Genomic DNA, 27,008 nt, shown 5'->3' with positions numbered 1-27,008 from the left:
GGAGAACTCCTCCATCTGCTCCTCCCTCTGCTCCTCCCTTGACTCCTGCAGGGAACTCCGTCCACTGCTCCCTTGACTCCTGTGGAGAACTCCTCTATCTGCTCCTCCCTTGACTACCGAAAGAAACAGTACCCTCTCTCCGCCCCTTCCCTTTCGGCTGTTGGGTTGCCCACCACAAACAGCCAGCACCTTCTGCCCACGTGGCCACAGGCCCTTTGTCTGGTGCTGGGACCCCAGCCTGGAGCTCCCAGGAGCCCTCCTAGGCCCTGGAGAGCACACCTGAGAACAAATGCAACCCAGAGCTCAGGGATGACCTCTGGCAGCCCCAGCCACCCATTTCCGGTACCCCAGCCCTTCAGGGCCTCCTGCGTGGGCTGTCCTGCCCTGCCCAGCCTGGCAAGGGTGAGGGCAGCCTCAAGAGACCAACTCTGACCTTGCTGGCTCACCCTGAGGAAGCCACCAGCGAGCTGCCATATGCAGGGACCCACATGGCAAAGCATAAGAATGGCCTCCCTAACAGCCCACAAGGAGCGGGTCCCAGCAGCAGCCAGGTGAGTTAATTTGAAAGTGTCCTGCCCAGAGCCACTCAGGGCACTGAAGGCCGGGGCCGCCCAGGACACGCTGGACAGGGGGCACGGGCTCCTATCAGACACTGGAAGGCGACAGACGCTGCTGGTTCAAGTTGCTAAGTCCAGGCAGGAGACGCTGGGTGACCACCAGCCCCGGCCCTTCTCAGCTGCAGAGGCCAACACAGCCCGACCTACGGGAAGAGGACACAGTGCTGCCACAGAGCAGGGGTGCAGCAGAAAAGAACCTCGCATCTGGAGAAGACCTAGGGCAGCATGAAGGCTCATCCACAAACATGGTCCAAGTGAGCGAAAGCATCAGTTGGGAAGAGCAGGACAGGAGCTGCTACATCTGGAAATGTCAGGACAGGAGCCTCAGGTCAAGCCTGCTACAGAAAACGACTACAGAAGAAATGTGTTTAAATCCATTGAATCTGTCTAACCTGATCAGAGAACCTGTGACGAGGGCAGGCAGGGCTAGCTCTGAGACTTCCCCCAAAGAAGAAGGCTCCAGACAAAGCCCCTCTGCTGGGGCTGGGACCCCTAAGGGCCACACCTTGAGAAGAGACCTGGAAATTCAGAGCCGGACCCTCACCCAACAGGAAGCCCAGACACCAAGACCTGAGGGACCCAACACCACCACCTGTTGTCCAGCTGCTGAGAAGGGCCCTGTACTTCCTCCACGGCTTCCGATATAAACACCCAACAGGCCACGGGACAATTCCCAAGCAGACAAGAGAGCAAGTCATGACCAAAAACCAAGAGCATGGAGCCACACCTACAGGGCTGGGGGCAAAATCACCAGAGGAACTGATTAGACGCTCAGGAAATTAAAGCTCAGGTTTGAGAATTTAAAGCTTAGGTTTGAAAACCAAAACAAAGTTCCAGAACAGAAAATACAATAACTGCACATTAGACACAGTGAGATAAACTATCCAGTTTGGAGCACAGGTAACAGACAAACACAATGATGTTGAAAGGCCTAAGAAATGTACAGTTTGCATCCAAGGAAAGAGAAAAAGGCAGTGAAAGCCTCATCAAAAGGAGCCATTAAAAAAAAAAAAATTGGCTGCACAGCAAAAGAAACAATCATAAGAGTGAATCAGCAACCAACAAAATGGGAAAAAATTTTTGCAATCTACCCATCTGACAAAGGACTTATATCCAGAATCTACAAAGAACTAAAACAGATTTACAAGAAAAAAACAACCCCATTCAAAAGTGGGCAAAGGACATGAACAGACACTTTACAAAATAAGACATATATGAGGCCAACAAACATATGAAAAAATGCTCATCATCACTGATCATTAGAGAAATGCAAATCAAAACTACATTGAGATACCATCTCACCCCAGTTAGAATGGCAATTATTAAAAAATCTGGAGACAACCGATGCTGCAGAGGATGTGGAAAATAGCAACACTTTTACACTGCTGGTGGGAGGGTAAATTAGTTCAACCATTGTGGAAGACAGTGTGGCAATTCCTCAAGGACCTAGAAATAGAAATTCCATTTGACCTGGCAATCACATTACTGGGTATATATCGAAAGGATTATAAATCATTCTACTATAAGGACCCGTGCACACGAATGTTCATTGCAGCACAGTTTACAATAGCAAAGACCTGGAACCAACCCAAATGCCCATCAATGATAGACTGGACAGGGAAAATGTGGCACATATACACCATGGAATACTATGCAGCCATAAAAAACGATGAGTTCGTGTCCTTTGTAGGGACATGGATGAACCTGGAAACCATCATTCTCAGCAAACTGACACAAGAACAGAAAATCAAACACCGCATGTTCTCACTCACAGGCGGGTGTTGAACAATGAGAATACATGGACACAGGGAGGGGAGCATCACACACTGGGGTCTGTGAGGGGAACTAGGGGAGGGACAGTGTGGGGTGGAGAGTTGGGGAGGGAAAACATGGGGAGAAATGTCAGATACAGGTGATAGGGAGGAAGGCAGCAAACCACATTGCCCTGTATGTAACCTATGCAACAATCTTGCCCGTTCTTCACATGTACACCAAAACCTTAAATGCAATAAAATATATATTTAAAAAAAAAAAAAATCGGCTGGGTGCAGCAGCTCATGTTTGTAATCCCAGCACTTTGGGAGGCTAAGGCAGGCAGATCACTTGAGGCCAGGAGTTCATGACCAGCCTGGCCAACATGGAGAAACCCCATCTCTACTAAAAATACAAAAATTAGCCAGGTATGGTGGTATGCGCCTGTAGTCCCAGTTATTTCGAAGGCTGAGGCAGGAGAATAGCTTGAACCCGGGAGGCGGAGGTTGCAGTGAGCTGAGATCACACCACACAGAGGGAGACTTTATCTCAAAAAAAAAATAATAATAATTTAAAAAATCAAGAGTGCTACACCCAGGGAGGACAGGCCTGCAACATGCAGACCCAGGCCAGGACCATGCCCAGAACAGAGAAGCAGCGCTGTAAGTCAGAACAGAGAGACAAGCAGCCAAACCCCTGAGAGTGGACTGGAGACATCACTCAGCATCCAGAGAGAGAGGCCCTTCTGCGGGCCAGAGGCAGGGGAGACACACAGCACCCCCGGGCACCAGGAACGCAGGTGGAGGCCACAGGCACCCAGCAGCATCCCAGGAGCCACCGCTCCCTGCTGCCCAACGGCTATGGGCACAAGCCCCTGTGGGTCTGCCCCCAGCTCAGCAACCCCACAGGGCCAAACCCATGCAAATCCTCCACAGATGTGCGCCAAAGACCACAAAAGATGTTCACAGCTATAAATGGTCATAACTGTAACTGCCAAAACTGGGACACGGTGAACGTCTGTTCTTGAGAACACATCCACAGTGGTATCCTTAGCACAAGGCACTGCAACTGGCAACAGAACTGACTTCTCACCACTGGACTCCAGAACAGGAGAATCATGGCGAGGTGGAAGGGTGGGGGGTGGGAGGGTGCTGCCCCAAGGCATGTGTGGAAGGCTCCTGGATGGCTCTGTTGCCACCTGCAATATTTAAAATCATTTAGCTGTATACTTCACATCTGTGAGTTTTACAGCTGTACATTTCACACCTGTGTGTTTTACAGCTGTACACTTCACGTTTTACAGCTGTATACTTCACACCTGTGTTTTACAGCTGTATACTTCACACCTGTGTTTTACAGCTGTACAGTTCACACCTGTGTGTTTTACAGCTGTACAGTTCACACCTGTGTTTTACAGCTGTATACTTCATATCTGTTTTACAGCTGTATACTTCACACCTGTTTTACAGCTGTACAGTTCACACCTGTGTTTTAGAGCTGTACACTTCACACCTGTGTGTTTTAGAGCTGTATATTTCACATCTGTTTTACAGCTGTATACTTCACACCTGTGTTTTACAACTATATAATTCACATCTGTGTATTTTACAGTAGACATAGTTATCATTCTTTAGGCTTTCTTGCACTTTATGTATTATTATTTACCAAAGTTTTTTAAGCCACAAGAACGCCAGAAAATATCAAGCAGAGTAAAGAAAGTATAAAAACAAAAGTAATGGGAGCTAAGCTGTGAGGATGGAAAGGTGTAAGAATGATATAATGGACTTTGGAGACTCGGGGTAAAGGGCGGGAGGGGGTGAGGGATAAAAGACTACAAAAATTGTGTTCAGTGTACACTGCTCAGGTGATGGGTGCACCAAAATCTCAGAAATCACCACTAAAGAACTTATTCATGTAACCAAATACCACCTGTTCCCCAAAAATCTATGGAAATAAAAAATAAAAATGAATAAAAAAAATAAAACCAAAAAATACTAGAAAAAAGACCTTTATAAGTAGTAATAACCAGTTAGAAAATACAATAGGTAAAAACGCTCATTGACAGCAACAATTTTTAAATATATATAACCCCTGAGATCAAACCTACAAGCAAGATCTATATCTGCAAAACTAAAACTTTCACAGAGATCCTAATTTTTCTAAAGGTAAAGAAAAACTTTACCCAAATGGAGATTCAAATCTTGTTCTTGGATAAGAATTAGAACTTGATTAAAAGACAATCACCTCGTAAGAAAATACACAAGACACAAAGCTGTTAACAAACATAAGATGTTCTAGCTATCCCATTAGTGCTCCGAGAAATGCAAACAACAGCCTGCCCTTCTGGGCTGGCAGAGATGCCGTGGCTGACGGCGTCCAGTCCTCTTCCCCATCCTCGATCCCGGCCTGGGCAGCTGCACTTCCAAGAACCCATTAAGAGGGTAATTGGAAGCCCAGCCCAGTCAGTGCATTTATCACAGACTTGCTTAGATAAAGGCAAAGTGCTGCGGGCAACCTAAATAAACATGTGGGCCAAATCTTAGTCCATTTGAATCCCACTAACAAACACCACAGCCTGCAGCCCAACGTACAAGGGTTATTTCTCGCAGTCCTGGAGCCCAACGTACAGGGGTTCTCTCTCATGGTCCGGGGTTCTGTCTCATGGTCTGGGGTTCTCTCTCACGGTCCTGGATTCTCTCTCATGGTCTGGGGTTCTCTCTCACGGTCCTGGGTTCTCTCTTGCAGTCCTGGAGCCATACGTACAGGGGTTCTCTCTCACGGTCCTGGGTTCTCTCTCACAGTCCGGGGTTCTCTCTCGCAGTCCGGGGTTCTCTCTCACGGTCCTCGGTTCTCTCTCACTGTCCGGGGTTCTCTCTCACGGTCTGGGGTTCTCTCTCACAGTCCTGGGGCCCTACGTACAGGGGTTCTCTCTCACGATCCTGGGTTCTCTCTCACAGTCCGGGGTTCTCTCTCACGGTCCTGGGTTCTCTCTCGCAGTCCTGGAGCCCTACGTACAGGGGTTCTCTCTCATGGTCCGGGGTTCTCTCTCGCGGTCCGGGGTTCTCTCTCGTGGTCCGGGGTTCTCTCTCATGGTCCTCGGTTCTCTCTCGCAGTCCTGGGTTCTCTCTTGCAGTCCTGGAGCCCTATGTACAGGGGTTCTCTCTCACGGTCCGGGGTTCTCTCTCACAGTCCTCGGTTCTCTCTCACGGTCCGGGGTTCTCTCTCACGGTCTGGGGTTCTCTCTCAAGGTCCTGGGTTCTCTCTCGCAGTCCTGGAGCCCTATGTACAGGGGTTCTCTCTCACGGTCCGGGGTTCTCTCTCGCGGTCCGGGGTTCTCTCTCGCGGTCCAGGGTTCTCTCTCACAGTCCTCGGTTCTCTCTCGTGGTCCTGGCTTCTCTCTTGCAGTCCTGGAGCCCTATGTACAGGGGTTCTCTCTCACGGTCCAGGGTTCTCTCTCACAGTCCGGGGTTCTCTCTCACTGTCTGGGGTTCTCTCTCGTGGTCCTGGGTTCTCTCTCACTGTCCGGGGTCCTCTCTCATGGTCCGGGGCTCTCTCTCACAGTCCAGGGTTCTCTCTCACGGTCCTGGGTTCTCTCTCGCAGTCCTGGAGCCCTACGTACAGGGGTTCTCTCTCACGGCCCTGGGTTCTCTCTCACGGTCCGGGGTTCTCTCTCACGGTCCTGGGTTCTCTCTCACGGTCTGGGGTTCTCTCTCGCAGTCCTGGAGCCCTACGTACAGGGGTTCTCTCTCGCAGTCCTGGGTTCTCTCTCGCGGTCCTGGGTTCTCTCTAGCGGTCCTGGGTTCTCTCTCGTGGTCCTGGGTTCTCTCTCGCGGTCCTGGAGTCCTACATACAGGGGTTCTCTCTCACGGTCCAGGGTTCTCTCTCACGGTCCGGGATTCTCTCTCATGATCCTCGGTTCTCTCTCACTGTCTGGGGTTCTCTCTCATGGTCCTGGGTTCTCTCTCACGGTCCGGGGTTCTCTCTCACGGTCCGGGGTTCTCTCTCGCAGTCCGGGGTTCTCTCTCGCCGTCCTGGAGCCCTATGTGCAAGGGTTCTCTCTCGCGGTCCTGGGTTTTTTCTTGCGGTCCTGAACCCTACATACAACAGTTTTCTCTTGCGATCCTGCAGCCCTACGTGCAAGGATTCTATCTCACAGTCCTGGAGCCCTACATGAAAGGGTTCTCTCTCACTGTCCTGGGTTCCCCCTTGCGATCCTAGAGCTCTATGTGCGAGGGTTCCCTCTTGCTCTCCTGGAGGTGGAAACTGGGGGTCAGTGCAGAGCCAGCTTCCAGACTACACCTACCACCTCCTCCTTTGGCTTCACAAGGTGGGAAAAAGGCAGGCTCGCAATGGAAACTGGCTTATAAGGACGCTGATCCAACAGGGTGAGGGGCTACACCCTGGTGGCCTCATTCAATCCTAGTCACTCCCAAAGGTTCCCAACACACAACACCTTTCAAAGGATGAAATTCAGCCAGGGCAGCACATCATCAGGGTGGAGTGAGTGAGGGGGCATTGAGACCAGACTCCAGGAGCTGCTGAAAGGGAGCAAGGCTCCAATGCAAACAAACTTTCCACATTTGAAACAACTTGAGAAATCTAAATGCTGCCTATGTGACAGTAACAGTGAATGACGATCTCTGAGAGACATGTGTCAGAATAACTACTTAATGATCAACCTGGCCAGGCAGGGAGTCACCCAGGTCTGTGACGGGGACAAGGCACCTGCCCAATCTCTCTCCTTTGTGCATGTCTGAAATGTTCCACAAGCTTTTTAGAATTATCTCTGCTTCTATTTACAGACATGGAAAAAAAAAACCTAGAACAAACTTGAGTAAAACATGGCAGTGAACAAAACATGAGTTCATTTATTTAAAACTCTGTACGGCACATGTTTAAACACACATCTAGGTTATCCCCAAAAACAATCACCAAAAAATATTAACAGCAGAGCCCCTGTGACTGTCATTTCAAATGACTGGTTACTTTCTTTCTGATACTTTTCCACACATTTAAGTTTTCCAGTTTCATAATTGAACAAAGCAATAAGGCTATTTCATTTTCTAAACTAAGGAAAAAGCCACACACCTAATGAGGTCTAGAGGTGATGAGTCCCTGCGGGTGAGGGTGGGGCCTAATGTCACCCTAAGAAAGAGAGGAACCCGGCGTACTGGAGTGGGTAGAGGGACAGTGGCCACAGAGACACAATGTGAGCTGTGCAGGGACAGGGAATGCCTCCTCCTGGCCCCACATGATTTAAAATAACCAGGAAAGCGGGGCACAGACTCCACCCAAGTGGGCAACACAAACCCCAGGTCCTCAGGGAAAAGCCCAGAGCCATCAGGGAGGGGAAGCTGAGCAGCAAGGAGGTAAGTTCACACACAATGCGAGTCACAGAAGGGGCAGGTTAGGAAGGTGGGGCTGTGCTTCAGGGGGCACTAGAACCTCCAGGAAACCAGTGGATTCTGAAGCCCCAGCAAGGATGAAGGGTGGGGCCCGTCCACTCACAAGTGGACACCCGGAAGGCAGGTGCATCACCAATGCCAGCGGAGCCACACTGCCTTCCTTTCCTCCAAGACTGGCAAAACCCTCTTTCACACCTAATGGGATCGACACCTTGGCCCCCTCCCCACCTGCCCCAGCATCGGGAGCCCTGAGTGGCACTTCCACGCAAACCCATCCAGGCAGCCCAAGTGTCCATGTCCATCAAATGCGGAAGCATTCATGCTGCCACGCCACTGCACCCTCCCCAGATCCCTGTCCCATTGGTGGAGGTCAGCATCTCTCAGCCAGGAAAACCTGCTCTAATCTATAATCATACCGACTTTCAGCCACCACTCTAAAGCCTGCTTTTCCAGCAGAGAAATGCCAAATGATGCTCTAGTCTACAACAGGCACAAATGCAAAACTGCCTGGAAAACCCATATGTCAGTTCCACAGCCATCAAACATGTGCTTGTGTCCTGCCTCCTGCTGTCTTTGGAGTAGGTTTGTATCAGGTTGTACGGTATGAACTGGCAGACGGGGTTTTCCAGGGCTGTGGCTGTGGGGAGTGAGGGACCAGATGGGGACTCGGCCAGGCACCAGCAAGTGGCTCCCAACACAGTTGGATTCCACACCCTTAATGATGACTCACCTGAAATGCCAGCGGCTCCATTGCCCTTTCCTTACCAAGTCACTGCTGTGTTTGAACACTGCGTGCCCACTGCCCTCCTGGAGGCCACAGTCTGCAAGGAGGCCTGCTGCCTCAGTGACTCCACCTCTCCGTTTCTGGCCACCCCTGTGATCACTCTAAACAGTGCCCAGGGCAAGCCGGGACCCCTCTGTGCAATGCTGGGGCAGGGGCAGGGGCAGAGGCAGGGACTGCAAGGTCCCCAAGGTGCCTGGCTGCTGGCTCCTGAGCTCAGAGCCCTCACACTGGGCTCATGGCAATGGCCATCCGTCCAACTCTGATCAGATCAGCCCCTTGTGGCTAGGAGTGGTCTTACCTGGGCCCGGGCCTGTGAGGTGCTCCTAATTTCACCAAAGCCTTGTGTTCACTCATTTGAATCCATCCAAGTTCAGCCAGAACGGGATAAGCAACTGACGCCCTCCTTTCTCTCTTACTGCCCTGGAGGGAGGGCAGGTAGCCACCCACGTGAGACAGGAGAGCACATAGAGGCCAGGAGTCCCCACCTGAGGATGCAGCACTAGCAAGGCCCAGTCGTGCAAGCCCCTGGAACCCCTGCCCCACACAGCTTCCTCCACAACACATCACACAGGTCCCAGAGGGAAAACGCTCCCCAGGGAAACAGCACCCGCTGCCCGACAGCACGACGGAGTCCAGGCCTGAGGCCTCAGGGAAGAGCCACCCCCACAGCCCTCACCCAAGTATACTGCCGGCTCGTGGGAGGTGGAGACCATCCTCTGTTCATCTATTTATCAGCTAACTTTAAAAATAACAGTATGTTAACCTAACCTCTCTTCTCTTTTTACATTATATTCTTTTTCTTCTTACGAAGAATTTAAATTTCCATTTTAACAAAAACCAGTGACCCAAGGACAGAGTGTGCCACCAGCACTCTCAGAAACCCTCCCCCAGGGTGGCCTGGCGTCAACACGGAGCAGCAACCCTGGCCAGAAAACAGGTGTCCAGAGGCCTCAGGCGCCCACCCTGACCATGGCGCTGGGCAGGCAGCAGAGCCGCAGCAGACTCGGGCAGGGTTGGACACCCATTCACGAGGATGCACCGTAAGGCAAGCTCAGGACAGGCTGGGGTGAGGGGAATGCACAGCCTTCTCACCAGCAGCCTTTCTAACTCAACAGTGAGCAAAACAGGGCTCCAGGGAACAAATGGCTGAAAACCACGAAGCAGGACTTCCGGGATCACAGTTCCCATGTGATAAATGTCGCTGGAACCACTGGCTGGGATGGAGGACAGATGCTGAGGACACAGACTGGCATCAAGATCAACCTTGATGCTGACCACCTTCACCTGCTTCTACCCCAGACAGGATTTGGCCCGGCCACTGCAACAGGACCTGCTTTTCCATTTATTTGAGAAAAAAGAGGTTAAGTCCAGGCAAAAGTCATCATGGTCAGTTAATTCCGCCGGCCTGAAGTGCCCCCACACAAGTCTATGGGCCAGGGTTTCCAGCTCTGCAGCCGCACACCCCATGAGGCTGTCAAATGTGTGGCTCCTGCTCCCCAACCTGGCCACACTGGGGGAGGAGGCACACAGGGTCTCACGAAGCGAGGGGAACCTGTCATCCCCAGCCAGCTCCACTCAGGCTGCCTGTACGACACTGAGGCAGACATCTGTCCCCCATGCTGCATAGTTTCAGACAAGGTGTCTACACTTAAAAACGACTCCGCAAGTCCAAGAAAGCCCTAAAGCAGGAATGGCCTCTAAGAGTCAATAACCGGGTAAAAGGTATGACTTCAAATGGGATCCTCAAACTCAGGCATGGAAACAAAGTCAGAGGCTGAACTCCCACCAGAGCCATCTCTCTCGTCATCCTGCCTCCCGCAAAATATAATCGAGGTTCTATCAACAGTAGTGACATGAGATATTTTAACTCAAACCCTGATTTCTCTGAAAGGCAAAAGAAATAGCAGAGTCTAAAATAAGTTCCATACAAATTACTCTGAGCCATTAATACTTTCAAGGAGAGGAAGCAAATGACTACATAGCAGCTGAAAAGCCTGACGGCTACACCTCACCTTGCGCTGAAAGCGACTGGCAATAAGTCTCAAAGACCAGCTTGTGCACTCACAGACATGCACGCACATAGGCAATTTCACCGCCAGGAGTTATCCTAAGGCTCACTGTGGATTTGTGCAACTTTAAGAAGATTTAACTGGAAACCACCGGAATCCCCAAACACAAAAAAGTGGGTAATTACTGAGGCACATCCATGCAGCAGGAAGAGCTCTTCCTAACTCCACCGCCTCTTCCATAAAGCACCAGGCCGACAGGACTCTCTCAGCCCATCTGTCTCAGACTCAGCCTTGTTCATTCCAGACACTCCTCCATGCCAGCGGCACTGTTACCAGAATACTGGGAAAACCACAAACAACCCAGGAGTCTGCATTCCATGTCCCGAGATGTCTTTCATGTTCGCCACTCAATCTACAGAAATCAAAACCCGGTACTGTGGGTGTGGCTTGCAGGGGTGGCCCCCTCTCGAAGAACGGGCATTTAGTCCACAGCCAAGAGATTTGGGGACCAGATGCACATTTGTCTGAATGTAAAATGTGTTAGTGCATTTTTTAAAATTATTTCCCTTTTTTAAATTATTTCACTTTTTCAGTAACTGACCATCTATGACTCCCCAACATACCAAATAAATGTACAGCTGCTAAAAACATAGTAGAAAAAAATAACTGACCAGGGAAAACACTGACAATATACTGACGTGAAAAGATTAGAAACAGAAGGCACAGTACGCTCCCATCTTGGAAAAGCTGCCTTTGTTACACATGGCTAAACAGAAACCCAACAGGCATATGCTACGAAATCCTAACAATTCATCGCACCTATGAATGCGGTTTCATTTTCTTCTTTTCGCTTTCCTAGAATTTTTCCAAATTTTCTGCAACTCAGAGTACTCTTAGAAATATTACTTTAAGGCCGGGCGCGGTGGCTCAAGCCTGTAATCCCAGCACTTTGGGAGGCCGAGGCGGGTGGATCACGAGGTCAAGAGATCAAGACCATCCTGGTCAACATGGTGAAACCCCGTCTCTACTAAAAATACAAAAAATGAGCTGGGCATGGTGGTGCGTGCCTGTAGTCCCAGCTACACAGGAGGCTGAGGCAGGAGAATTGCCTGAACCCAGGAGGCGGAGGTTGCGGTGAGCCGAGATCGGGCCATTGCACTCCAGCCTGGGTAACAAGAGCGAAACTCCGTCTCAAAAAAAATAAAATAAAATAAAATAAAATAAATATTACTTTAACTTTTATTTATTAAGTCATACTTTTTTCTTGTGGAAAGTCTACTTAATGGATACAATTAAAAAGCAACTGCAACAGAAAAGCCAGCTGGTGCAGCACCCAGCACACGCAGGTCACTCGATAACACAAGGATTTCATGTCCATTGGGAATGGGCAGCAGCTACAGCCCAAGCCTGGGCACAACTGAGGACCAGCACACAGGACCTGTCACCTGGGCAGGGCTGAGGACCAGCACACAGGACCTGTCACATGGGCAGGGCTGAGAACTAGCACACAGGACACCTGTCACCTGGGCAGGGCTGAGGACCTGTACACACCACACCTATCATCTGGGCAAAGATGAGGACCAGTGCACGCCACACCTATCACCTGGGCAGAGCTGAGGACCCAACATAGCACAACCTGTCCCCTGGGCAGGGCTGAGGACCCAACATAGCACACCTGTCACCTGGGCAGGGCTGAGGACCAGTGCACACCACATCTGTCACCTGGGCACGGATGAGGACCTGTGCAAAGCACACCTGTCACTTGAGCATGGATGAGGACCAGCGCACATCACATCTATCACCTGGGCATGGATGGAGGGTAGAGTTGAGGACCTGCAGACATATCTGTCACCTGGGCAGGGCTGAGGACCCGTACACACCACACCTGCCACCTGGGCACGGATGAGGACCCGTGCACACACCTGTCAGCTGAGCAGGGCTGAGGACCTGTGCACACCACACCTGTCACCTGGGCAGAGCTGAGGACCCATGCACACCACACCTATCACCTAGGCAGAGATGAGGACCTATGCAAACCACACCTGTTACCTGGGCAGGGCTGAGGACCCAAGCAAACCACACCTGTCACCTGGGCAGGGCTGAGGACCTATGCACACCACACCTGTCACCTGGGCAGGGCTCAGGGCCCAGGCACACCACACCTGTCACCTGGGCAGGGCTGAGGACCTGTACACACCACACCTGTCACCTGGGCAGGGCTGAGAGCCCGTGCACACACCTGTCACCTGGGCAGGGCTGAGGACCCATGCACACCACACCTGTCACCTGGGCAGAGCTGAGGACCCACACACACACCACACATGTCACCTGGGCAGGGCTCAGGACCCGCACACACCACATCTGTCACCTGGGCAGGGATGAGGACCTGTACAAAGCACACCTGTTACCTGGGCAGAGGTGAGGACCCGTGCACACCACACCTGTCACCTGGGCAGGGCTGAGGACCCATGCACACCACACCTGTCACCTGGGCAGAGCTGAGGACCCGTGCACACCACACCTGTCACCTGGGCAGAGCTGAGGACCTATGCATACCATACCTGTCACCTGGGCAGAGCTGAAGACTCACGCACACCACACCTGTCACCTGGGCAGGGCTGAGGGCCTGTACACAGCACATCTGTCACCTAGGCAGAGCTGAGGACCCACGCACACCACACCTGTCACCTGGGCAGGGCTGAGGACTTGCACACACCACACCTGTCACCGCAGGGCTGAGGGCCCGTGCACACCACACCTGTCACCTGGGTAGGGCTGAGGACCCGCACATACCACACTTGTCACCTGGGCAGGGCTCAGGACCCGCGCACACCACACTTGTCACCTGGGCAGGACTGAGGACCCGCACACACCACATCTGTCACCTGGGCAGGGCTGGGGGCCCGTGCACACCACACCTGTCACCTGGGCAGGGCTGAGGACCCATGCACACCACACCTGTCACCTGGGCAGGGCTGAGGACCCACACACAACACACCTGTCACCTGGGCACGGATCAGGAACAGCGAACACCATCTCTGTCACCTGGGCAGGGCTGAAGACCTGCGCACACACCTGTCACCTGGTCAGAAGGGGAGGGCCAGGGACAGGCTGGGCTGGCAATGCTGGATTCTGGGCTGACCCATTCAGGTTTCTGATCCCCTCCTGCTTCCCCATCCATCTGAGTAGATCACACTGTCTCTTTTCCTCAGACCCCGATGATGCAATGTTACTGAACAGGAGACCAAGGTGCACAGGGTAAGCACCTGTGTTAAGATACTGTATCTCACAGCCACAGAGGACACACAAAGGTTTCATTCATCAGACCAGAATCCCTTAGAAACTGGACCATGTGAAAAGAGAATTCACGGACGGGCATAGTGGCTCACGCCTGTAATCCCAGCACTTTGGGAGGCCAAGGCAAGTGGATCACCTGAGGTCAAGAGTTCGAGACCAGACTGACCAACACAGAGAAACCTCATCTCTACTAAAAATATGTCGGGCGCAGTGGTACATGCGTGTAACCCCAGCTACGCAGAAGGCTGAAGCAAGAGAATCGCTTGAACCCAGGAAACAGAGGTTGCAGTGACTGGAGATCATGCTATTGCATTCCAGCCTGGGCAACAAGAGTGAAACTCTGTCTCAAAAAAAAAAAAAATAGGACTCACATAACAGACAAAAGATTTTGACATGAAGAGACAGATACAACTCTTCATCCTTGAGTCTCAAAATTACCTGCAGCACATGTGAATAGAGCCTATAAACTGTGCGACAACTTAAAAGCCATCGTCAGCATCCGCACAGGCACCCTGAAGCTGAGTCAGGATGCTGCGGGAATCTCAGCCACCTGGTAAATATGTAGAGACAGTGGTCACTTTTCCAGGCCTGCGCTACGCACAGATACAGAAAGCAGTGCATGGCGGGCACCCAAACAACCAGAATCATCTGAGTAAGAAAACACCTGGGGGGTTAGGAATCATCTAATTCAGCCAATGCTGACACCCACCCTTCCCCCATAGATCCATCCCCACGTGTCATTTAAGCCACCACTGCAGCCAGGCCTCCACTCCAAACAAAACTTAAGAACTCTAGTCCCTTACGGCAAACAGCAGAAAGCCACACTGTAAGTCGAGCTAAACATCAACTGCAAATCTGGATTTTCTAATTGTTCTACAAAAAAATATTTTTAATGAAAATATTAAGAGTGAAAAGTTAACATCGCCGAAAGATCACCTAAGAGTTCTGCTGGAAGGTGACGTTTCTAATCCTTACACAGTGAATGCCAGAGATTTACTCCAAATGCCAGAAGTAAAGAGCTAACAAAGAGCTGATTATGGAAGAAAAAGATATCCTTTTTACCTTTTGAATTTTATGCCAGATGTTCCCATAATACCTCTTTTAAAGCAAGATGCCAGGGCCAGGCACGGTGGCTCATGCCTGTAATCCCAGCACTTTGGGAGGCCGAGGCGGGCAGATCATGAGGTCAAGAGATCGAGACCATCCTGGGCAACATGGTGAAACCCCATCTCTACTAAAAATACAAAAAAAAATTAGCTGGGCCTGGTGGCACATGCCTGTACTCCCAGCTACTCGCGAGGCTGAGGCAGGGGAATTGCTTGAACCCAGGAGACGGAGGTTGCAGTGAGCCAAGATCGCACCATTGCACTCCAGCCCGGGCAACAAGAGCGAAACTCCGTCTCAAAAAAAAAAAAGCAAGATGCTCTAACTTTTCTTTTTTTATTTTTGAGACAAAGACTTGCTCTGTTGCTCAGGCTGGAGTGCAATGGCGTGATCTTGGCTCACTGCCACCTTCACCTCCCAGGTTCAAGCAATTCTTCTGCCTCAGCCTCCTGAGTAGCTGGGACTACAGGCACCCGCCACCACACCCAGCTAATTTTTGTATGTTTAGTAGAAACAGGGTTTCACATTGGCCAGGTTGGTCTCCAACTCCTCACCTCAAGTGATCTCCCGCCTTGGCCTCCCAAAGTGCTGAGATTATGGCATGAGCCACCGTGCACGGCTGGGGCAAAATTTTAATTAACCTATTATTTTCTAATTTTTACTAACCTTTCAGAGTTTCTCTAACTTCATCCTATGTAGAAAAAACAATAATCCTAGCTGGGCTCAGTGGCTCACGCCTGTAATCTCATCACTTTGGGAGGCCGAGGTGGGCAGATCACCCGAGGTTGGGAGTTCGAGACCAGTTTGGCCAAAATGGAGAAACCCTGTCTCTACTAAAAATACAAAAAATTGGCCGGGTGTGGTTGGCGCATGCCTGTAATACCAGCTACTCAGTAGACTGAAGCAGGAGAATCGCTTGAACCTGGGAGGCAGAGGTTGCAGTAAGCCAAGATCTTGTCATTGCACTCTAGCCTGGGCAACAAGAGCGAAACTGTTTCAAAAGTAATAATTATCATCTTGAAATATGAAAAGACTATTGTAAAAACAGGTATGTCATCCTAGATTTCTTCAACACCTAAACCTGAGGGGGCTAAACTGACAACCTTCTGAACCTCGAATGTAAAGCTGTTTCTTTATGCAGACAAAAGAAGGCCTGAGTGGCTGACTCCTGCTCCCAGAACTCACTTCTTCAAACACTGAAGGAAATGGCAGTTTGTTCCTCCATCAGGTTCACCTCCTCAGACCCAAATGTCATCGTCCAGGTCTGTAAAAGGACACCTGGTGCGTAGACCCTTAGAGACCCTCACTGGTCCCCTCTTGGCATTAGCGAGGCCTCGTGACATCACTCAAACGCCTCCATGGTGGGACCCACTCGTTTGGTTCCCAGCTCTCAATTTCAGGATCTCCCCATAAACTGACAGGACACAAACAGGCACCACAGGACAGCTTTCACAACCAATGCCATGAATGCTGGGAAGTGACATCCACAGCCACGTTCTCTGCACAGGGAGCTGACGAGGTCCAAGTCCCCACACAGACCAAGAGCAGGTTCAGATTCCCTGCATCTTTCTACCTACAAACAGCAGGAGGAGCTTGGAGAGGCAAACAGGACCCCAGAAACAGCCCCACATGGGCTACACCCCAATGTCTCACAACAAAAGCATCCCTGTCATGTTTGATGAATTCATCATCTACCTGCCTTCCCACTCACAAACCTTCATGACACTGGACAACCGTGTGTGAGGACAGGATCTTCCGGGGTGGGGAGAGGAGACGCACAGCCCTGCCTGATCCCACCAAGGATCACACTGCATGGGCAGGCAGGAAACATGGCTGCAGGCCAAGAAGCCAGTGCCAGGCCACACTCTCTCACCCCAGGGCCCTGCCAGCCAAGCTCTAGAACAGCCTGACCCCTGCGGCAGAAGGGACTTGTGCCTATGGCCTGCCCAACTCTATAGGAGGCGCCAAAGCACCTTCCCAAACTAAATCTGAGAACGGTTCCAGAGCAGCAGCCATACCTGCAATGGGAGCCCACAGATCTGCGGGTCACAGGCACCCTGCTCGGGATCACCGGAGGAGGTCAGCCTCTCTAGGCCCTGAAGGGGAGGGCCTAACACGTTTCAAGGATAGTTCAGAAACTCAAAAGAATCTGTATGAACCTCGCAGGGTGTCTGCAAATGTAAGACAAGACTGCACCCCAGGCTGTCACACACTGGGTGGGCAAGGCATGGAAACAGTCCCCACAGCAAGGAAATCCTTCCCAAAGTGCCAGTGCAGCCCATCATCTTCGTAACAGATTTCTGTAAGTGACCCACGTCGTGCTAGCGCTCGTGCCAGGCAAGACTAGGCCTCGGGTTCCTGGCACCAGCCAGGTGGCCATCTAGCAGCTGACTCCTGTTCTCCATTTTCCCAATCATCAAAGTATAAAGAAATATTCCACTTGAATATACTAATTTAATTTAAACAAATAAAAAACAAACACCTGGGCAAGAGAGCAGAAATCTAATCCTTCTCACCATTTCTCCAGCTGGGCCCGCTGAGAGAACGTGAAAGGCACCTACCTTCCTGGCTGTTTCCACCTCCTGTGACTGTACAGAACCCACTCCACCACCACCACTCACTCTCCACNTGGGCAGGGCTGAGGACCCATGCACACCACACCTGTCACCTGGGCAGAGCTGAGGACCCGTGCACACCACACCTGTCACCTGGGCAGAGCTGAGGGACCCAACATAGCACACCTGTCACCTGGGCAGAGATGAGGACCTATGCACACCACATCTGTCACCTGGGCAGGGCTGAGGACACACGTACACCACACCTGTCACCTGGGCAGGGCTGAGGGCCCACGCACACCACACCTGTCACCTGGGCAGGGCTGAGGACTTGCACACACCACACCTGTCACCGCAGGGCTGAGGGCCCGTGCACACCACACCTGTCACCTGGGTAGGGCTGAGGACCCGCACATACCACACTTGTCACCTGGGCAGGGCTCAGGACCCGCGCACACCACACTTGTCACCTGGGCAGGACTGAGGACCCGCACACACCACATCTGTCACCTGGGCAGGGCTGGGGGCCCGTGCACACCACACCTGTCACCTGGGCAGGGCTGAGGACCCATGCACACCACACCTGTCACCTGGGCAGGGCTGAGGACCCACACACAACACACCTGTCACCTGGGCACGGATCAGGAACAGCGAACACCATCTCTGTCACCTGGGCAGGGCTGAAGACCTGCGCACACACCTGTCACCTGGTCAGAAGGGGAGGGCCAGGGACAGGCTGGGCTGGCAATGCTGGATTCTGGGCTGACCCATTCAGGTTTCTGATCCCCTCCTGCTTCCCCATCCATCTGAGTAGATCACACTGTCTCTTTTCCTCAGACCCCGATGATGCAATGTTACTGAACAGGAGACCAAGGTGCACAGGGTAAGCACCTGTGTTAAGATACTGTATCTCACAGCCACAGAGGACACACAAAGGTTTCATTCATCAGACCAGAATCCCTTAGAAACTGGACCATGTGAAAAGAGAATTCACGGACGGGCATAGTGGCTCACGCCTGTAATCCCAGCACTTTGGGAGGCCAAGGCAAGTGGATCACCTGAGGTCAAGAGTTCGAGACCAGACTGACCAACACAGAGAAACCTCATCTCTACTAAAAATATGTCGGGCGCAGTGGTACATGCGTGTAACCCCAGCTACGCAGAAGGCTGAAGCAAGAGAATCGCTTGAACCCAGGAAACAGAGGTTGCAGTGACTGGAGATCATGCTATTGCATTCCAGCCTGGGCAACAAGAGTGAAACTCTGTCTCAAAAAAAAAAAAAATAGGACTCACATAACAGACAAAAGATTTTGACATGAAGAGACAGATACAACTCTTCATCCTTGAGTCTCAAAATTACCTGCAGCACATGTGAATAGAGCCTATAAACTGTGCGACAACTTAAAAGCCATCGTCAGCATCCGCACAGGCACCCTGAAGCTGAGTCAGGATGCTGCGGGAATCTCAGCCACCTGGTAAATATGTAGAGACAGTGGTCACTTTTCCAGGCCTGCGCTACGCACAGATACAGAAAGCAGTGCATGGCGGGCACCCAAACAACCAGAATCATCTGAGTAAGAAAACACCTGGGGGGTTAGGAATCATCTAATTCAGCCAATGCTGACACCCACCCTTCCCCCATAGATCCATCCCCACGTGTCATTTAAGCCACCACTGCAGCCAGGCCTCCACTCCAAACAAAACTTAAGAACTCTAGTCCCTTACGGCAAACAGCAGAAAGCCACACTGTAAGTCGAGCTAAACATCAACTGCAAATCTGGATTTTCTAATTGTTCTACAAAAAAATATTTTTAATGAAAATATTAAGAGTGAAAAGTTAACATCGCCGAAAGATCACCTAAGAGTTCTGCTGGAAGGTGACGTTTCTAATCCTTACACAGTGAATGCCAGAGATTTACTCCAAATGCCAGAAGTAAAGAGCTAACAAAGAGCTGATTATGGAAGAAAAAGATATCCTTTTTACCTTTTGAATTTTATGCCAGATGTTCCCATAATACCTCTTTTAAAGCAAGATGCCAGGGCCAGGCACGGTGGCTCATGCCTGTAATCCCAGCACTTTGGGAGGCCGAGGCGGGCAGATCATGAGGTCAAGAGATCGAGACCATCCTGGGCAACATGGTGAAACCCCATCTCTACTAAAAATACAAAAAAAAATTAGCTGGGCCTGGTGGCACATGCCTGTACTCCCAGCTACTCGCGAGGCTGAGGCAGGGGAATTGCTTGAACCCAGGAGACGGAGGTTGCAGTGAGCCAAGATCGCACCATTGCACTCCAGCCCGGGCAACAAGAGCGAAACTCCGTCTCAAAAAAAAAAAAGCAAGATGCTCTAACTTTTCTTTTTTTATTTTTGAGACAAAGACTTGCTCTGTTGCTCAGGCTGGAGTGCAATGGCGTGATCTTGGCTCACTGCCACCTTCACCTCCCAGGTTCAAGCAATTCTTCTGCCTCAGCCTCCTGAGTAGCTGGGACTACAGGCACCCGCCACCACACCCAGCTAATTTTTGTATGTTTAGTAGAAACAGGGTTTCACATTGGCCAGGTTGGTCTCCAACTCCTCACCTCAAGTGATCTCCCGCCTTGGCCTCCCAAAGTGCTGAGATTATGGCATGAGCCACCGTGCACGGCTGGGGCAAAATTTTAATTAACCTATTATTTTCTAATTTTTACTAACCTTTCAGAGTTTCTCTAACTTCATCCTATGTAGAAAAAACAATAATCCTAGCTGGGCTCAGTGGCTCACGCCTGTAATCTCATCACTTTGGGAGGCCGAGGTGGGCAGATCACCCGAGGTTGGGAGTTCGAGACCAGTTTGGCCAAAATGGAGAAACCCTGTCTCTACTAAAAATACAAAAAATTGGCCGGGTGTGGTTGGCGCATGCCTGTAATACCAGCTACTCAGTAGACTGAAGCAGGAGAATCGCTTGAACCTGGGAGGCAGAGGTTGCAGTAAGCCAAGATCTTGTCATTGCACTCTAGCCTGGGCAACAAGAGCGAAACTGTTTCAAAAGTAATAATTATCATCTTGAAATATGAAAAGACTATTGTAAAAACAGGTATGTCATCCTAGATTTCTTCAACACCTAAACCTGAGGGGGCTAAACTGACAACCTTCTGAACCTCGAATGTAAAGCTGTTTCTTTATGCAGACAAAAGAAGGCCTGAGTGGCTGACTCCTGCTCCCAGAACTCACTTCTTCAAACACTGAAGGAAATGGCAGTTTGTTCCTCCATCAGGTTCACCTCCTCAGACCCAAATGTCATCGTCCAGGTCTGTAAAAGGACACCTGGTGCGTAGACCCTTAGAGACCCTCACTGGTCCCCTCTTGGCATTAGCGAGGCCTCGTGACATCACTCAAACGCCTCCATGGTGGGACCCACTCGTTTGGTTCCCAGCTCTCAATTTCAGGATCTCCCCATAAACTGACAGGACACAAACAGGCACCACAGGACAGCTTTCACAACCAATGCCATGAATGCTGGGAAGTGACATCCACAGCCACGTTCTCTGCACAGGGAGCTGACGAGGTCCAAGTCCCCACACAGACCAAGAGCAGGTTCAGATTCCCTGCATCTTTCTACCTACAAACAGCAGGAGGAGCTTGGAGAGGCAAACAGGACCCCAGAAACAGCCCCACATGGGCTACACCCCAATGTCTCACAACAAAAGCATCCCTGTCATGTTTGATGAATTCATCATCTACCTGCCTTCCCACTCACAAACCTTCATGACACTGGACAACCGTGTGTGAGGACAGGATCTTCCGGGGTGGGGAGAGGAGACGCACAGCCCTGCCTGATCCCACCAAGGATCACACTGCATGGGCAGGCAGGAAACATGGCTGCAGGCCAAGAAGCCAGTGCCAGGCCACACTCTCTCACCCCAGGGCCCTGCCAGCCAAGCTCTAGAACAGCCTGACCCCTGCGGCAGAAGGGACTTGTGCCTATGGCCTGCCCAACTCTATAGGAGGCGCCAAAGCACCTTCCCAAACTAAATCTGAGAACGGTTCCAGAGCAGCAGCCATACCTGCAATGGGAGCCCACAGATCTGCGGGTCACAGGCACCCTGCTCGGGATCACCGGAGGAGGTCAGCCTCTCTAGGCCCTGAAGGGGAGGGCCTAACACGTTTCAAGGATAGTTCAGAAACTCAAAAGAATCTGTATGAACCTCGCAGGGTGTCTGCAAATGTAAGACAAGACTGCACCCCAGGCTGTCACACACTGGGTGGGCAAGGCATGGAAACAGTCCCCACAGCAAGGAAATCCTTCCCAAAGTGCCAGTGCAGCCCATCATCTTCGTAACAGATTTCTGTAAGTGACCCACGTCGTGCTAGCGCTCGTGCCAGGCAAGACTAGGCCTCGGGTTCCTGGCACCAGCCAGGTGGCCATCTAGCAGCTGACTCCTGTTCTCCATTTTCCCAATCATCAAAGTATAAAGAAATATTCCACTTGAATATACTAATTTAATTTAAACAAATAAAAAACAAACACCTGGGCAAGAGAGCAGAAATCTAATCCTTCTCACCATTTCTCCAGCTGGGCCCGCTGAGAGAACGTGAAAGGCACCTACCTTCCTGGCTGTTTCCACCTCCTGTGACTGTACAGAACCCACTCCACCACCACCACTCACTCTCCACGTAATCCACCACCGCCACTCACTCTCCACCCAATCCACCGCCACTCACTCTCCACCCACTCCACCACCGCCACTCACTCTCCACCCAATCCACCACCGCCACTCACATTCCACCCACTCCACCACCGCCACTCTCCACCTAATCAACCACCACTCACTCTCCACCCACTCCACCACCACCACTCACTCTCCACCTACTCCACCACCACTCACTCTCCACCTAATCCACGACCACTCACTCTCCACCTACTCCACCACCACCACTCACTCTCCACCTAATCCACGACCACTCACTCTCCACCTACTCCACCACCGCCACTCACTCTCCACCTAATCCACCACCACCACTCTCCACCCACTCCACCACCACCACTCACTCTCCACCTAATCCACCACCACTCACTCTCCACCTAATCCACCACCACCACTCATCTCTACCCACTACACCACCACCACCACTCACTCTCCACCTACTGCACAATCAGTGATCACTCTCCTCACTGCTCTGCAGTCATTTCCTACACACACTACAAACCTCTCAAAGCACCTCCCTCCTCATGTGTAGCTCCTTGCCACGTAGACCTTCACACCCATTTCCTGTCAAATGCTGTTCGAAGACGACACCCCCAGAGGACTGACCTCATCCTCTTCTTTCTGCCCCTTACTCACAAGGAGCCATTTCCCATCTGCTTGTCTCCCTGTGCCCTACTTGAGGTTGGAAACTCCTGGGTTGTTTTTCTCGTCTTCTCTCCAGAACCTTCCAGTCGCAGGTCTCGGGTGTCCTGGTTTCTCCTCCTCCATGATGACCACCAGGGCCTAGCTCCAGTTCCCTGTATCCCGTGACTGCTTATGGCCCTTTGCAGAGGCCCCAAGGCTTTTAGAAGCTGGAGGCCTGCCTCCTTAAACCCAAGTGTCACAGCTTCCCTCCAGCATAAGGTCTTTTGTTGTACACACACCTGTGGTTTCACTGCAGTAGCAGTGCTTTGAAAACCTAACTGGTGGGCTGGGTGCGGGTGCGGTGGCTCATGCCTGTAATCCCAGCACTTTGGGAGGCTGAGGTGGGTGGATGACCTGAGGTCAGGAGTTCAAGACCAGCCTGGCCTACATGATGACAGCCCATCTCTACTTAAAATACAAAAAATTAGCTGGGCATGGTGGCGGGTGTCTGTAATCCTAGCTACTCAGGAGGCTGAGGAGGGTAACAGCTTGAGCCCAAGTGGCGGAGGTTGTAGTGAGCAGAGGTCACACCATCACACTCCAGCCTGAGCAACAAGAGTGAAACTCTGTCTCAAAACAAACAAAAAATACCCTAACTGGTGATCTACGTTCCCTTGTGCAAAAGCTGCCAACATCATCTTTCCAAAACTGGAATGTCACACCACTACTTAAAAAAGAGTTAGCTAGGCTGGGCGTGGTGGCTCACACCTGTAATCGCAGCACTTTGGGAGGCCAAAGCAGGTGGATCATTGAGGTCAGGAGTTCAAGACCAGCCTGGCCAACATGGTGAAACCCTGTCTTTACTAAAAATACAAAAAAATTTGCCAGGCATGGTGGCACACACCTGTAATCCTGGCTTCTTGGGAGGCTGAGGCGGGAGGATTGTTGCCCAGGAGGCAGAGGTTGCAGTGAGCCAAAATTGCGCCACTGCACTCCAGCTTGGGAGACAGAGTAAAACTGTTTCAAAAAAAAAAAAAAAGCTAGAGAAAACATCAAATTCATTGACTTGCCCCACAACCTCCCTTTCCAGCCGGACACAGTACTCCTGAACACTCCCAGGCTTTGAACAGGGAAGGAGGCCTCACCAGCTGTAGAATCCTGCTCTCCTCCCAGCGCCAGCCACCAACTAAGATTACAACCCTCGAGGGTTAGGTAAGCCCCCACTCCATGCCTATGCAGCCCTTGGCAAATGCTGCATCTCAGATGCCCACACTGGATGGAGCGTTCAGGCTCCTGCAGAGCCTAAACACCTTTCTGTACGCTCTCCACCCCCAGCCTTACAACACATGCTGCTCACAGACAATGCCAATGAAATCAAGGGGGGATGAAAAGAGGGCCCTGGAGACACCATCCGTTACGTATCAAAGTGTGTTTGAGAACCATTTCAGGAAACCACACAGGAAACCACACAACACCAGAAGCGTGCTCTAACCAAGACCCTAGGCCCAGCTCCTCACCGTGAGGAGACGTAATGAACATGGCTGTCCGTGGAGCACATGCCCACATCTGGCACTTGGAGTGCGTGCGTACACCAGGTCAGGGCATGGTACGACAAGCATAGTGGAGAGGATACAAGTGACATCAAAAACCCACACTGGGTTTACCTGGGTGCTCATATACACTCTCTAAAGCAGACCCCAGTGCTTAAAGCCCGGGATGCTGTGTGACATGTGTGGTGGTAGGTCAAGGAGGGCAGGTGCCCCACAAGATCCTGCAGGGACCACTGAAACCTCTGCGCCTGTGGAGGGCTCCACATTCTTGATGCATTTTCGCTGCATCTCAGGCAGAGGTAGCACGTGTGGCCTGTTTCCAACTCTGTATGGTAAGCAGGTAAACACATCAACAGTCCCTTTCACTCACAGTTACAGAGTGATGCGTGGTGGAAAACACTAACAAATCCAGCTGTTTCAGTGACTGACATTACAAAGCATGGCAAATAACTGCAGAATAAAACTGACTACATTTCTGGCCTTAAAAGTCTCTTTCCCCACACAAGTTTAAAAAATTATTCAAAATATTCTATAGTTTCATGACAAATACAAAACAGGCTACCATTTTTTACCAGATTTCATGAATCACCAAATCTCATCCTTCTGAGAAAGTGGTCACAACAAGTGCTTAGCACTTGGTCCACCAAGTGGAATTAACTTCCTCTGCAGGAAGACAGGTGCCAGCAGGTGGCTACATCCTGAGTGCTGGCCTCACCCCTCGTCTCATGTGGAAGCCCCCCAAGAAATGGGGAATTCGCTGTGGGGATGCAATGCCCTCCACCTCATTTAACTAAGGAGTTTATTCAAAATTATTAACAGTCGTTAAAGATAAGCAAAAAGTCAGAAGGCACTACCCAACCTCACAGTGTGGTATCCAAGACCACAACTAGCCGGTGGTGAGCACAGCTTCAGAGATCAGATCCTTCCATCTTTCACCTTCATCCCGCTTCAGACGCTTTAAAAGTCTGAAAATAAACACTACTGTAGCTTATGTGTTATCATTCTGAAATAAAAGCAGCAAACTACAAAGAATTTAGTGCGAAGCAAACATTCGTGTGGAGCATGAAGCAAACATACTTACATCTTTTGCCATGTTACCAGATCCGGGAAATCAATGCTATAAATGTTCACCCTCCCAGAGAAGAAAAATGATTTTTCTGGTAAAAAAATAAAAAAAAGGAAGAAAAAACGAGAAATAAGTAAGAATGAAAAAGAAGTTTAAAAAAATAACACATCTCAAAGAAAACGTGGACCTTCCTTCCCAAAGGCGCCCTCCATCCTGGGAGCGAAGCTGGCCAAACAACTCCCACACTCGATTTTAAGTCACCTGGCCAGACGGAAATGCCCCCTACGGAAAAGTGGCCAGCGGGCCCGCATGGTCACCACCACGACCCCTAGGTCCCCGACTGCCCGCCCAGCGGCCGAGGGTGGGGCCGAGCCCCGGCAGCCAGGGCGCAGCGCCTCCCTCCCGCCGCTGCAGGGGGGGCCCCCGCCACCCACCTGGGCGCAGCCCCGGGGTCCCGGCGCAACGTGCAGGCTCGCGGCGTCCACCCAGACCCCGGCGGCGCCCGCCCGGCTGACCGGTAACTCTGACAGGTGGGCTTCCGGGGTCCGCGCCGCGCGCCTGTCACTAGGCCTAGGGCCGCCTCCGCACGAGGCGCCTCCCGCGCGCGCCGGAACCGGGTCCCAGCGGGCCGCCGTGGGGCGGCCTCCCCTCCCCCGCCCTGCGCGCTCCGGCCGACCCTGCCCCCGGCTCCGGCCCCGGTCCCAGCTCTGGCGCGGGGCACGGGCGCTGCTGTCGGCCGGGAGGGCCGGGCCCAGGGACCCCAGTCCCGCGGTCACCTGGGGAGCCCCAACCAGCGCCGAGCACGCGGGGTCTCCGGGGCACAGGAGCGCGCGGGGCGCGGGAGGGCGCGGGTCGGGGCCGCGCGGCGACTACACACAGCGAGGGCACGGGATGGGGCGGCCAGGGGTCCCGCTCGCACCCTCGGTCCCCGCCCGCGGCTCCCGCGGCATCCCCTGCCCGCCCGCACCTGGCTGCCCGGTCTGGCCGCGCGGGCGCGGGCGCGGGGAGGGCGCGGCGCGGGGCGCCGGGCGGCGCGGGGAGGCGCGGGCGGGGGCCAGACCGGGCGGTCCCGGCCGTGGCGGGGTCCCTGCCCTGGGCCGAGTGGCGCCGGGACGCGGGGCTCACCCTGGCCGAGCGTCGGGCCGGCGTGACGTGCGCGCGGCGCGGTGACGTGGGCGGCGGCGGGCCCTCTCCGCACAGCGCGCCTGCGCGCCTTTTCGCGCCTTCGGCGCCCTCCTCCTCCTCCTCTGCGGCTCCTCTTGTCTGCCGCTCCTCCCGCCAGTGCAGCGCGCCCTGGGGGAGCGGGGAGGGGCTGTGCGCGCGTGTCCGTGTGTGCGCGTGCGCGTGCGGAGATGGAGCCGGGGCCTGCGCTGAAACAGGCCGTGCGCGCGCGCGGCGTGCGCTCGGAAGCCGAGGAGCCGCGTTTGTGCGCGCCTGTGACGATGTGTGTCTGGCGAAAGAGGTGGTCGGCTGTGTGCAAGAGTGTGTGTGCACGTGGGGGAGCGGGGACTGGCGTGTGCACGTGTGGACACGTGGGAGAGCGGGGACTGGTGTGTGCA

At 52.3% G+C, this 27,008-nt stretch overlaps 1 protein-coding gene across 5 annotated transcripts in view; it reads right to left on the bottom strand.

Moving 5' to 3' along the window:
- The window catches only part of TFDP1 (transcription factor Dp-1), a 66,968-nt gene extending 40,234 nt beyond the window's left edge, over window positions 1-26,734 (bottom strand). Inside the window, exons 1-2 of one of the 5 annotated variants that reach the window (XM_017519747.2) lie at window positions 26,575-26,734; window positions 25,465-25,540 (exon numbers count right to left, since the gene is read on the bottom strand). In XM_017519747.2, the coding sequence (XP_017375236.1) occupies window positions 25,465-25,476 (12 nt within the window). In that variant the 5' untranslated portion in view covers window positions 25,477-25,540; window positions 26,575-26,734. Of the gene's footprint in view, window positions 1-25,464; window positions 25,543-25,883; window positions 26,096-26,156; window positions 26,174-26,225; window positions 26,356-26,416 lie in introns of those variants that run through there. The other 4 variants (XM_017519745.2, XM_017519748.2, XM_037735292.1 and 1 more) reach the window with 4 other exon arrangements.
- Window positions 26,735-27,008: the final 274 nt, after the last annotated feature.

The sequence above is a fragment of the Cebus imitator genome, unplaced genomic scaffold (genome assembly GCF_001604975.1).
Source record: "Cebus imitator isolate Cc_AM_T3 unplaced genomic scaffold, Cebus_imitator-1.0 Scaffold773, whole genome shotgun sequence".
NCBI lineage: Eukaryota > Metazoa > Chordata > Mammalia > Primates > Cebidae > Cebus > Cebus imitator.
The sequence above is the reverse complement of the archived record's forward strand: the minus strand, read 5'-3'. Positions and strand labels throughout refer to the sequence as shown.